Below are 13329 nucleotides of genomic sequence, written 5' to 3' on the forward strand. Positions count from 1 at the left end.
CTCCCTCATCTTCCATGGCAGCTCTCTTTTCCTGTTATCAGATCTACATGTTATTGGCTTTTGCCTTGCTGTTACAAATGCAAACACCCCTAAGATAAAGCTAATACAGTAACAGCTTTTACTATGGACAATTTTAGACATTAGGATGTTAGTAATGTCTTTCCCATTCCCTCTCTGATTACAAGAATCACCAGTGGGAAAATGTTCTGGGTTAGGCTGGAAGATTTGTCTGTAGGTGTTTGTGTCTTACTCATAAAATTAGATTGTTTCAGTGGCATACAGTTTAAGTTTTTGCCAAATGAAAAATATCTCCTTTTAGTAGTTCCAGCACTTACATGATTTTCTCTGGAAAGGAAATGGAGTATGCATCTATAACAATATTTCTCTAGCACAACTTCTGGAAATTTAAGTTAAAATGTCCTGATTTTTAGAACCACTGAACTCCTGAGACTATACCAATGAAATCAATAATAGTAGTATGTATTTTCATCTAAATGAGGCCAGTTCATTTGCCCTGAGTGCCTAAATATTGATTTAGGAACCAAATTTTAGGTACTATTTGAAAATGTATTCTCCACAGTTGAAAATGCATAGTGACTTTTATTTCAGTTTTCCGTAAGTGAACACTATATTTTTCTTTAAGATGACAGTAGTACTCCCAGGTGTCAAGAAACTTTTTTTGTTACAGGTGGGACCTGGGGAGCACGTGAATATGCACTTGTAGTTTGGGAATCTAGCTTTTCCAGGTTCTTAGAATGACTCCTTGGGTATTTAGTAGTGTTTAAACACTGACAGAATTTGCAAAAGGGTGGTTGTATGATTGGGTGATTGACTGTGCTGTGCAATCGCATACTCTGCAGCAGTTATCAAACCTAGTTTTTTGAAACATAGCCAGATTTAAGCATGATATTTTGAAGCACCTTTTTAAATAACAAATATCAGAGCATGCATTGTAGCAGAATAACTGTGTTCTGCAAACTGACAGAGCAGCTGATTTTGGACAGTACTGTCTGTGTAAGCAGTGCTGATACAGACCAGTAGAGGGAGGTATGTTCTTGTGACAATTATTTTTTTCCTGTTCATTTACAAAAGGGAATAGGAGCCTGAAGTTTGGAGTATGGAAGAAAAAAGAAGCAAAAACACCTTTATTGCTGATATTTGGATACTATTGCAATATAGCTGCTAAGCTGCAATATCCAGTGAGTTCTGAGCTGTTTCCTCCGTGGGAGATTTACTAAGAAAGATTTAGGCAGTGAAAGTGAGATGAAAGCCTTCAAGACTCACAAAGCATGTTACCCTAGTAGAACTATTGTATAGTTGGGTCAAGTAGCTATCTCAGTTTGTCCACGCAATACAAATAATTGGCAATCCAGACAATAATTAAAAAAGAATTGTTGTGGATCTGTGCTTCCTTCCAACTTGTTGCCAGGGCATTCTGTAGTCTCAAAGTCTAACTTCTGTTATCTCAGAAGTACTTTTAAGATAGGATCTTATTAGCTGTTGATGCAATACCTATTATAAACTTGTGGATTAAATGCCTGACAATGGAATTTGGTTTTATCTTCTGTTCTGGAAGCAGGTATAAAATCCTGCTCTGATTCCCCACCATAACCCTCTAAAATATCATCGATTATTTGATCTTCAGAGTAATTCATGTTTTACAATGCACTTTCAATTTTACTATAGATAAAGCCATACTCTCTGTCCTAGCTCTGAACAGCCCATGTGACCCGCACATGAAAACACACAAGCTTCCAGGAACGTCCACAAGAAGCAGATGTCATGAACTTCCCTTTCCATTAAGTCCTTGTGAAGTAACTAGCTCTGTTAACAGCAATCTGAATGCTTCTGTGAAGCATAGATTAAATTTCTCCATCTACTGGCAAGGAAAATTATCCAAGTAACTCCATGCCTTTGGTACAGTGAGAGGTGCGTGGTGTGGTGAGCGCAGTGGCAGGGAAGTCAAAGCATGCAACCATTTACTGGTTGGAGCCATCAACCTGAGCAGAGGCTGTGGGAACTGGGCTAACTGAGGCTTGGGAAGAAAAGGCTCTGGGAGCATCCGATCAGTGTATATAAATACCTGATGAGAGGGTGCAAAGAAGATGGAGCTAGACTCTTCTCAGTGGTATCTAGGCAATGGGCACAAAATGCAATACAAAAAAATCCATAAACATAAGAAAAACTTTTTTTTTTTATGGTGAGGGTGCTCAAACACAGGAGGAGGTTGCCCAGAGAGGTTGTGAAGTCCCCACCCTCAGAGATATCTAAAACGTGACTGGACACAGCCCCGAGTAACCTGTTGTAGCTGACCCTGCTTGAGCAGGGCTTGGACGGGACGATGCTCAGAGGTGTTGGCCAGCCTCAGCTGACCTGAGCTGCCATCCATGCTCTGAGCTCCTACTTCTCCACAGGTGGCTAGCAAAATCCCTGAAGGCTCCACAGAGTGCAGGCAGCAAGAGAGCTACGTTCAGGCCTGAGATTTTGCAGGTTCCCCAGAACATGTAGCCAGCAAATCCCTGGAACTCACCACAATGGTATTTATTACTGCTTCTTTAGTTTCCCAAAATAATCTGTGTGCTGACTGCTGGGTTTATTTCAGGTGAGCACATGCTGTGATCCACCTGTTTGTCCATACACTTGGTCACAAACATATAGGGAGCCCAAATTTTGCTTCTGTAGGAAACCAGTAGAAGGTCTGCCCTGGGACAAGAACATGGCGTTCCCATGAGGTTCTCTAGCTAGACTCCAGGATAAAAGTTGCTCTATAACTAAATATATCCATGGATAAAAGTTTAGACAGATTCATGGATGATTAGTCCAAAAAGAGATACTGAAGGCAACAGGCAGGGCTGTACCCTCTGACTTCCCTAATTCAACACTTCTGGATGCAGAGCAATGTGAGGGGCGCTCATGCAGTGGGCAGCAGACAGTGATGGGGTTCAGGCTCTCCCTGGAGACACAGGCTCTCCAAGACAGGCTAGTGTGCTGGATAGGCCATTTGTTTGAGCCAAGAGGGAATTTCTTCTGTTTTTAAATAATGCCATACTGATGAGTCTCAGAACAGCAAATGTATACAGCTGTACATTTCATGTATGCTGTTGCAAAGGAAATTAGTTCAAACTGGCCCTTAACATTCACTTCATCCACTGCTCTAATAGTCACCTGCAACTATGATGAGTCCCTGGAGGTGCTGCCCCATTGACTGGTGAAGTTCAGCCCTGGTATCTCTTCTCCATCATGGGGCCGCAGTGGAAACACCTCAGAAGGGTCAATAAAAGCCAACGAGCCGAGCAGCGAGCTGCCAAAACACAATCATCTGAGCAAGGACTTGCGTAGAGACAGCTAATGGGAAAATGCTCAAGACAGATTTACTTTAAATTTTCATCTCCTGTGAAGCTGCTGTGACTTGGAGTCTTGCTCAGGCCCAGGCCACAATGCACAGCTTGGAGCCGGGCTGGACTGATGCGTTTGATACATTTCCTCTCGCCACGTTTTGGGATGGTCCCTCCTGCTGCAGCCCGAGGGTGCAACCAAGACCTTTCTTGCAGGAGCTGCGAGTGCTCACTCCCTCTAGGGGGAGGTGAGTTTGGTTCCCTGCACTATCTGAGAAGATTCAAGCTCATTTTCTTGCTTCCTTGGAGCTCCTCCAAGCTTCAGGCTGTGCCAGTGTGGCAGTGTTTACGCTACCCTCTTTGAACTTGTTGCAGCGAGGGGCATTGCTCTCCCCTACGTGGTGGGTGCATGTGCAGGGCTGTGGGTGCTTGCAGTAAATAGGTAGTCTCGTGAGCAAAAGAACTAAGAAGGTATGGTTTCTGCTAAAGCCTGTCCCTGTGTCCCGACAGCTCCTCTGACTTTGCTCAGGAGACTTTTTCCTCTTTCCCCTTCCCCGTTCCTGACTTCACCGTTCTTCCCAGCACAAGCTCGTGAATCCTTTTTGCTTCCTTGTTCCCTGACGCAGCAAATCTCACTGTCCCGCGTGCCACGCTCTCCCTGGGACGCAGGCAGAAGGGAGCTGGCAGTCCAGAGAGCACGCCGTGTCTCACCTTGCCCCAGGGCACGGAGCACCTCACCGTGGTTTCCAGCTTCAACTGGCTGCTTATTCTAGAAAACTTGTGGGAAACTTCTCCTTCAGGTTCTCAGCTCAGTTTGGCTGAAATGGGGCATCTCTGTAGGTGAGCGGGAAAGTTTTTAAAGGGAAGGAGATGAGTATGAGGACAGACAGCTATGATTGCATAGCTTATTTCCTTTGTAAACCAAACCAAAAAATGAAGCAGCTTCAGATTTTGGAGCTGATCTAAGCAGCAGCTGATCAGGGATTTTCAGACTACGTTTTGGACCCACATTTTATTAAGTCTCTTTTGGGATAGGCCATTTGTTCCTTTTAAAATGCCTATTGAAATTTACTGTCCTATTTACCTCATCATTCATCAGGCTTTCTAACTAAGGATTTATACAGAGTCTTTACAGAAAGAAAGACTCTGCAAAAAAAAAAAAAAAACCTTACACCTTATGAAATTGGTGAGAGTTTTTCCACTGATTTCATTAGACTAGACTTTGCGCTTTGCACATGGAAATATTAAGTCAGTAACAGTACAATAGGCTATACCCCTTTCTTGCAGATGCATTTATTGCTTTCTCACTTAGAAATTAATCTTAAATATTATAATATTCATATTTTTAGAAATGGTCTCAGCTTATATACATCAATTTGCTTTTCATAGTCTATGTCATTTTCATAGTCTCACTATGTACTTTGCCAGCTGGGTTGGTGGAGCATAAAATGATCATTATATGAAAGTGTATTACTGCGTGCATCCCACTGAAGAGTGAAAATGCTAAATAGGAAAGACCTAAAATACAAAACTTTTTTGTATATAACTATGTCTAATGTAAATACAATTGTTTGCGTATTTATGAATATGGTTTGTTTCACATTAGGAAAATAGTTTGCATGTAGTGGCCGCGTTCTCCCAAGCCACAGCCAGGCTGGTTTAGCTCAGAACTGAGCTGAGCAAAAGTGCAAGAGGGTGCAGAGGAAAAAGTCTATAGTTTAAAGTTTCTCCTGTCTAAAGGAGGGGAAGACATTGAAAGAAACATATGTTGGAAAGCAACACTGAGTCTAAGCCAACATGCCAAGTCTCTATTCTCGCAGGCTGGGAGGAACAGTGCCTCTAGCTCCAAACTTTGCAATTCAGGCTGGTCATGCTTTGAAGTCACATGCCAAAACAAATCTCAGCAAAAAAGTATGTAATAAAACAAATCATTTAGTCTCGAGCTGGTCTTTTGATTTAGACGGTTCCACGGCGCTCTCGGGAACGGAGCAAAGGCTGGTTACTCCTGGCTGCGAGCCACCCCGGCCGTGCTGGTCCCTGCTGCTGAGTGGCCGTGGTGGGAGCAGGGTGCTCTCGTCACCTTTGAGCCCCACAGGAGCGGCTAAGGACTGCAAACCTGAACCTCGTGCAGCTCTCCAGAGAATGCTTTCCAGGCTTTCCCCTTCCTGATTTTTGCATGCGCTGAGGGGCTTGCGTCCTCCCCACCGGCCTATCAAGGCTGCTGGCGAAGCTCCCTGACATTACTGGGGCCACTGAAGTTTGTCACCACTTACGCCCTAATTATGCTGGCAGCCGAGCTTTTACACTTGTGTGATCTTAAAAGCTCCCATCCAGAGAGTTGCTGTATTTGAGACTCTGACATGTAAACAAGGATGTCAGGACAGCTGGAGTCAGGGCTAAACTTTCCCTGCCGAACTCAGTGAAGGCCTTTTGCAGAAATTTGTGAGGATTTGATGGGAATGACATCAGAAATGAATCTAGCCACACTTGTGCTTCAGATAACAGAAGGCCCTTAGAGATACACTACTGATTTTTGTGGATAGCTGGAAACTGTGGCCCGGTAGTTTGTGCATAAGCACAAACAAATCGAAAAAGAGCAAACTTTTTTGAATTTTACTCATTTTTAGCTCAAAAGGGCCAAGTGGCAATATTTTCTACTCTTGAGGATGTGTGCAGGCTTCCAGTCGTTTGGTGCTCCTCATTTGCTCAACTGCATTACATGCATTGCATGGAAAATCTCGGTCCTCAGGCTGGATGGGCGATTGGCCAACCCGCTGCGGAGGGAAGGAAACCACTGATTCATGGAAACTCCACTGGCACTGAAGAAGGACCACCACTGAATCAGCGGTGTTTGAGGATTATCTGCTGGCATTCGAGTGTGCTCAGAACCATGTGAAGCCAAAGCAGATGGAAAGCACATGGTTTCCTAGAAGCTCTGGCCTTTCTTGTATGCTTTTAAAAAAAAAATTCTTCAGAGGAATTCACAGTGCTTTCCTTGCTAGAGGCTCCTTGCAGTCACCTGTGGGGAATGCCTTTATCTTTGCTTGCAGCTCCCAGTTATTGCCTATCTCTTTTCATTGTCCAATTCCCTTTGAAATTAAAGGTGGAAAAAGTAATTTAGTGAAATCATAAGTTTCTTTTACGGGAAGAAGCATGCCTGTGACCTTTGGTCAGTGCGTGAGCATCTGTCCCTTGTGTGCCTCCTGCCGCAGCTGACAGTGTTTTAACCCTATTCTCTGGGGAAGGAGAGGGCACATCCAGCACTGTCGTAACAATTGGTCCCACTGTGCCAGAAATGCTTAAAACAATGTTTGCTCCCCTGGCACCAGGGACTCTTGCGCACATCTCGCCAGCCGAGTGAAAGTGTTTGGTTCCAGCGCACAGGGCGATCTGACGCACTTTTTTTTCCGCTTCCACTTAACAGAGAGTTGTGTGCTGAAGTTTCCATGTTGTGTTAGAGCCAAACAAGCTCCTAGATTCATAGTGAAACTTATCTGGCGCTGGCAGCCCTCTGTGGTATCTTCTACCTGTGGCCACAAGAATCATCACAGATTTTCCTGAAAGCTCCTGAAACCTTCAGGCAGGAAGTGGGGAGGTTTCCAGCCTCTCTGGCTCCTCTGGCCTGGACCTGGCCTCTTTGTAAGGCAGCTAAGGGCCACAAGCGCCATTCTCATAGCTCCTTTTTTTTCCAGGTGGGTTAAGCCCACCTGGCATGCTTTAGCCCACCGACTTGCCTACTCTGGAGCAAGTCAGTAGTCCAAGCCCTTTCCGTCGTTTGCCAAGACTCAGCCATTTTTGCATAAGGAAATGCCACGTCTGTTGCCTTTAACTCATGATTCAGGGTAGCATTTGTTCATTATGTTTGTCCTGTGTCACTCAGTCCTAGGTTTCATTTTGGGGCTCTTATTTTGATTGCTTTTTCCATGTTTATAAGTGCTTCTTCTTTCCACTCCATCACGCAGTGGAGAACGCCCAGAGACCCAGCTCAGACCTGCACGCAGCTCATGGAAGCTTCGGTGCCTGCTCTTATAACACTTTGCCCTAACAGAAGAGATTTTGTGTGTTCTTGTGAGATTTCTTGTGAGCTTTCCTCCAAAGAGATAAGTCCAGAGCTGGCTATTTGAACAAGGAACTAACTCGGCTTTGAAGGACATGAACATGTATTTGAGCTTGTGGCTGCTGCTAGCAATAGGAACATGAAGCTAGTGTAAGCTGCAGGTCTGTCGTCAGCAAGGTGCCCTGAGTGGTCTGGCCTGACATTAAAGGCAATATTTAGCATGTAGATGTTTTACCTTGGAAAAAAATATGCTTAAATATTTACCTAAGTGAGACAAAGCCCCAGATAATGATAGCGGCCACCCCTATCATTCCCAGGATTTAACTTTCACTTGCCTCTTTCTATTGTGATCTACAGGTAGCTGAACTGAAAGCCATTAGCCAAACTATATTTTTCTAACATGAGTAAAGGGTGCACTTCGCTAAGGCTGCAGGTCTGTTTACTAATTATCACTCTAGAAGAAGATTTAATTAGTTTTGCGAGTGCAGAAAGTTCTTAATGTCAGATAGGTTAGTTAAAATAGATACAAATTGCATGCCGTTTTAAAACGTACCCATTTTAACTACTGCCAGCGTGTGTCTCTGCGCTCTGACACTCTTCCAGTGTGGCCGCTTGGCCCTGCTCGCGGTGCCAGCGCGGAGCTGCCTGTGCCGGGGCGCGCAAGGAGCGCGTGAGCCTGCAGCAAGGTTGCTCCCCTGCCGCCCCGAGCAAGTTGGGTATCTTCCAGTGTTTACTCTGAAGGGCCGACTGTTATCAGCAGGCATATCCGCTTTTTTTCCAGTACAAATGCTAGACTTCCTTCGCTTTGCTGACCTGAGGAATTACCCAAACACCCTGAGTGAACTTTCTGTTTGTGCCTGCTGGTTGCTTACTGGGGTCTTTCCAGGGGTGTGGACGTCTTGCCTGAGCAAGGAGTCAGAAACTTGCTAGTGAACTAATTCCATGGCAGCGAAATGTCTGCGATCACATGTAGAGCCTTTGTGCCTCGTTACCACGCTCTGCGCTGCATGGTGAAAAGTTTAGTCTCTGTGCTGGTGAGATTGCCAAATGTGTTGTGGACATTTTGTCAGCAGGCTCTGGCTGGACAGTGTGCGCATTTCACAAGAGTTGCCAAAGAGCAGTGGAGTTATTTATTACTGCCCAGAGCTAGACTGGAACTGATGAAGAGTTGTGTCCCAACACAGGCCGCTGCGATCCCCTCCGGGTCCGCTCCCTGGCCTCCTGCCTGCTGCAGAAACGCATTCACACGCCGCATGCAGCTGCAGCTTTCACGTCTGTGCTGCTGGTGTCACTTTACTGCCATCATGCTATACACTTGTAATGTGTGTAGGGGTAGGAAACTGTTGCTAAACCAAAACCTCACATTCAAAATCCCCAGAACTATAGAAAGTTTTGCACCCTGATGAGGATGCAGTTTTTGTCTCTATTTTTGGCTCTGATTCCTCCTCTCTTTGTGAAAATGCTAGAGCTGAACATCGAGATCTGAAGGCATTCGAAGCTGCGTGGTTTGGCTCTTGTCCATCACATAAAGCTTGGTTATATTTTGAGAGCGTTGCTGTTTCCTGCACCTCCATGGAACAGGTTTCAGAATTAAAACATGTCTCATGATTGCTTACAGGTACGTTTCTCATTACATCTAGACATGTTACTGTTGAAGTAAGTTGTCTGCTTACGTGTGTCATGAGAAAATGAGGAGCTTGTTTAGCTTAGGATGAAAAGGTTTGCTCAGTGAGCTTTGCATATTTAGCAATATTGATCTTTAGCAAATTGCTTCATCTGCTTTTCATTACTTGCTTTGTATTCTGCTTTCAGCAGCAAAACCAAGTTCTGATCTCCCTGAGCTACCGAGCTACAACAACCTCACCACTTTCTGTGCTGGTATCTCTGCAGATATATCTTGTCGGTATTATACACAGAAATTAAAGTACTGTTCATCACAAGACTCATATATTCGGCAGAAGATTGTGTGTCAGCAGAAGTGAAACAAAAGCGAGGATGGATAATTTCTGTATATTGAGTCACATTTTCTGTTTGTTAACTGAATACAAGCCTTCCTCTGTCCCTAGCCTATGCAGTGTCCTCTCATCACACTAGCCCAGCCACCCACATTTTTGCTTAACCATGGCTAACTTATGAACTACTGGCCCATCTCTTCCAGGACATCACCGTGGTAAGAGTTAGGCTATGATCCTGGAAACCCTTGGGTATGTGCGTGACTGTAGGTCATACATGGGAGTAACGTTATCCGGTGAAGTGAAAGGCAAAGCTGCCATTGACTTTGGGGTAGTCAGAATTTCACCCCGCAGCAGATTTTGTGCCACAGATAAGCCAATGCTTGCAAGGTTGGACCTTGTTCATGAGGGAGACACGCAGATCTCTCCACCTGGATTTAGCGTCCACCCAGCCACACAAGAGACAATGACAAAGACAGACTTTTTAAAAATTAGCTTGCTTTAATGGGAATCTATAACACTGAGTTATCCGTTATCAGCTGCACTGGTTCAGACTCAGCCAGAACTGAGCAGACTGCGGTTTTTGCTACTTCCTATTATTCCAAACAGTATAAAGATGTGTACCATGAGCTGCATCAGAGGAAGACCTTTGTGTAACAACGTGTTTCTGTGATGCTTGGTAAACTCCACGTATCCCTTCTGTGTGATCAGAGAATTTTTCCTGCACTTACGGAGGATCTTCTCCACAGAAGCAGAGCAGAGGAAATATTTTTAGGAGTGTAGTGGGAGATAATGCAAGCTATCAAGAGTTTCAGAGATAAATGAAGCACTGCAGACTGCCTCCTCCCTCTTCCGCCCCTTCTTTTTTTCGCTTGATTTCAGGTTTCCACTACCCCTTTACAAATTTTTCATGAGGGTCAGAACTGCTGTGTCTTGTTACTTCCAAAGAGCACCTTTGTCCTGAAGCAATGATTTTAGTGGGATTAGTGCTCTGTAGAAGTTTCTGCAGCAGTTTTGCAGCTCCGGAATCATTTGCAGCTCTCGGGCGCTGTCAGAGCTGTGCCTGGGCAGGCCGGTTTGGTCAGCCTGTCTCTGAGGGGCTGCACATGCACGTCGAGAGCTTTGGCTTAATTTAGAAGCGTGAAAGTTTTCAGGCTGCGGCTTCTCTCTAGCAGCAAGCAATCTTTGTAACCACAAATTGCAGTTCACAGACATTAACTAGGATGTACACCGGACCTTCAGATCTTTCTTGGGGCTTTCTCTGAACGTGTTCCTCCATCCTCAGCTGATGAATTTCTGATGCCTCTCGGGCAGAGGGTCCTGAGCCCATCCTGCCAGGCAGCATGCTCGAAGGGGCGAACACCGGAGCAGTGAGCTGTGTTTGAATCCCTTGGTCCCAAGTAGTCATTCACATCTGAGCCGGCTCCCATCATGTCCCCACAAATTGGGTTGGATTGCATAACGTTTGGTGTCCTGCATTGCGCACAGGTGTAAATTAAGGAGAATGTGTGCCACAAAAAACAACCTCTTTTAGATCTACACTGAGTTATCAGTCGTCAGCTGCACAGGTTCAGCTGCGCTTTGAAAACTAAGCAACTCTGCCAACTCGTGTCAGAAAGGGTTTGATTCAGTGTGCACACCAATTTTGTTCATGAATGCATAGGCAGCAGCAGATCTTGTGGCATGTAATCACTGCACAGGAATAATCCTACCTAAATTATGGCTCCTGTTCAGAGACCCAACCTGAGTGTGGTGAAGTATGGCAACTTGGAGATGTATTTCAGTGACGCCTGATGTCGAGGGCAATTCCTGTGGAGTAGCTGACAGGACCAGGGCCTCTCAATCAGGAAAGTGGTTTTATGCACAGGAGGAGCTTGGCATGTCCTTGCTTCTCCTGTTATCTTCATTTCTTGCCTCAGCTACCCTGATGGGGATCTGCAGCATGTCATGTTCATACATGCACTGATTCTGCAAGCACGCTAAACTGTGCTGCATGACCACATGGCAAAAATGTGTGCAAGCAAGAAAAAGGGACCTCTGAATGCAAGAGGCTGTCCGAAAAGTAACTGCAGAGCCCTGAACAAATGTGAATTTTCTTTGCAAGTTGCATAGCTCACATAATAATTAATTATGCAAACATAGCTAATTAATACATAAATAGAAGAAGAACTATTTGGTTGAAGTGGCATGGCATTAAACGCATGTTTAATAACACCAAGAACAGTGGCTGATGAGTTAGCACAGCTGACCTGGTACTCCATAAACTAACTGCAGGCAGGACTGATAATACATGTTGCTGAGTGCTCAGCAAATATTAACTCAACAGTGCGAAGAGGGCTGGGTTACGACTGGGCCCTGGGTGCTGGTGCAGGTGGTGCTGTGTTGTGGGGCTGCTGTGGGGCTGGCCCCGTCCAGGGGTCCCTGCAGGGACCCTGGGAGCCCTGGTGCTTGGTTCCCATGGGGAGCACTGGGACTAACCATGAGAGGTGATGTAGGGGGTAATCTAGGATCTAGGAGGTGATGCAGGGGGGCAATCCATCATCACTGGGAGTCAAGATGGGGGGGGGTGATCCAGCACCCCTGCGAGTTGACTGGAGGGGGTAGTCCATTGCCACTGAGAGGTGATCCAGGGGGTGAACCACCGCTCCTGGGAGGCGATCCAGAAGGGTGATCCATTGCCCTAGACAATCTGGGGGATCATCCACTGCCCCTGGGAGGTGATCTGGGGGGGGCCACCCAACCCCTCAAGGAGGTGATCTGGGGTGGGGGTGACCCATCACTGCGGGAGGTGAGCTGGAGACTGACACACCGCACCTGGCAGGCGATCCAGGGGGTGACCCACTGCCCCGGGAGGCGGTCCGGGGAGGCGATCCCTCGCCCCCGGAGGCAGTCCGGAGGGGCCGGGCGGCGGGGGGTAGACCTGCTGCCCGCGGGAGGCGCCCCGGGGGTGGCGCTGACCCGTGCCCGCGGGAGGAGACCCGGGCCGGCGGCGGGGGTGGCCCCGCTCCTCCCCGTGGGCGGCGGCGGCGGCGGGGCCGCGGCGATTTAGACGGCGGCGGGGTGGCGCGGCGCGGAGCCGGGCGCGGGATGGCGGCGCTGCTGGCGCTGGGCGCGCTGCTGTGCGCGGCGGCGGCGCCGGGCCCCCGCGGGGCGGCGGCGGCGGTGTGGACCGCCTGGGTGAACGTGTCGTGGGAGGGCGGCGCGGGCGGCAACCAGAGCGGCTGGGAGGCGAGCGAGAGCGGCCTGTACGGGCAGGACTCGCCGCTGCAGGCGGCCGCGGGGGTGCTGGTGCTGCCCGACGGCCGCGACGCCTTCAACGCCTGCAGCGCCCTCACCAACTTCAGCGGGGCCCCCGGCGGCGGCAGCGGGGCGGGCTGGCTCGCCCTCATCCAGCGCGGCGGCGGCTGCACCTTCGCCGAGAAGATCCGGCTGGCGGCGGAGCGCGGCGCCGCCGCCGCCGTCATCTACAACTACCGCGGCACCGGCAACGACGTGCTGCCCATGTCGCACCCCGGTGAGCCGGGCGCCAGGCGGGGAGCGGGGCCGGGGGCGGCGCGGCGGAGCGGCTTCGGGGGCGTTTCGGCGCGGGGCCCGCCGGCGGCTGCGGCCCGGGAGCAGCCGCCGGGGCTGGCTTCGGCCCCGCCGCCAGCCGGGGGGCTCCGCGGAGAGCCCCTTCCCCTCCCGCGCCCCGCGGCATCGGCGCGCTTCGCCTCCCCGCTGCAAGGAGGGGCGCAGGCCCGCCCGGGGTCTCCGGCTGGCTTCTGCTGTGATCCAGCTTTGGAAAGGAGGAGCTTGTCTGCAGGGCGCCGGCTGCGAGAAACGGGCATGCCTTGGCGTAACCTCCCGCTAATTTAGTGCTTGTTAAATATATTCAGCTTTGATACTGAACAAGAGGCTGGAATTTTTCTCTGACTCTCCTGCTAGGCCAGTGTTAATTAGCACGAGAAAGAGTTTCTGCATAGACTAGTCAGCCTTGCGCTTTCAA

The 13329-nt window shown here is 48.2% G+C and overlaps 1 protein-coding gene across 1 annotated transcript in view; it reads left to right on the top strand.

The window, feature by feature from the left end:
* Nucleotides 1-12422: 12422 nt before the first annotated feature.
* The window catches only part of RNF128 (ring finger protein 128), a 29086-nt gene continuing 28179 nt past the window's right edge, over nucleotides 12423-13329 (top strand). The window contains 1 exon segment of the mRNA XM_068956749.1: nucleotides 12423-12858. Within this exon segment, the coding sequence (XP_068812850.1) occupies nucleotides 12432-12858 (427 nt within the window). The 5' untranslated portion in view covers nucleotides 12423-12431.

The sequence above is a fragment of the Struthio camelus genome, chromosome 11 (genome assembly GCF_040807025.1).
Source record: "Struthio camelus isolate bStrCam1 chromosome 11, bStrCam1.hap1, whole genome shotgun sequence".
NCBI lineage: Eukaryota > Metazoa > Chordata > Aves > Struthioniformes > Struthionidae > Struthio > Struthio camelus.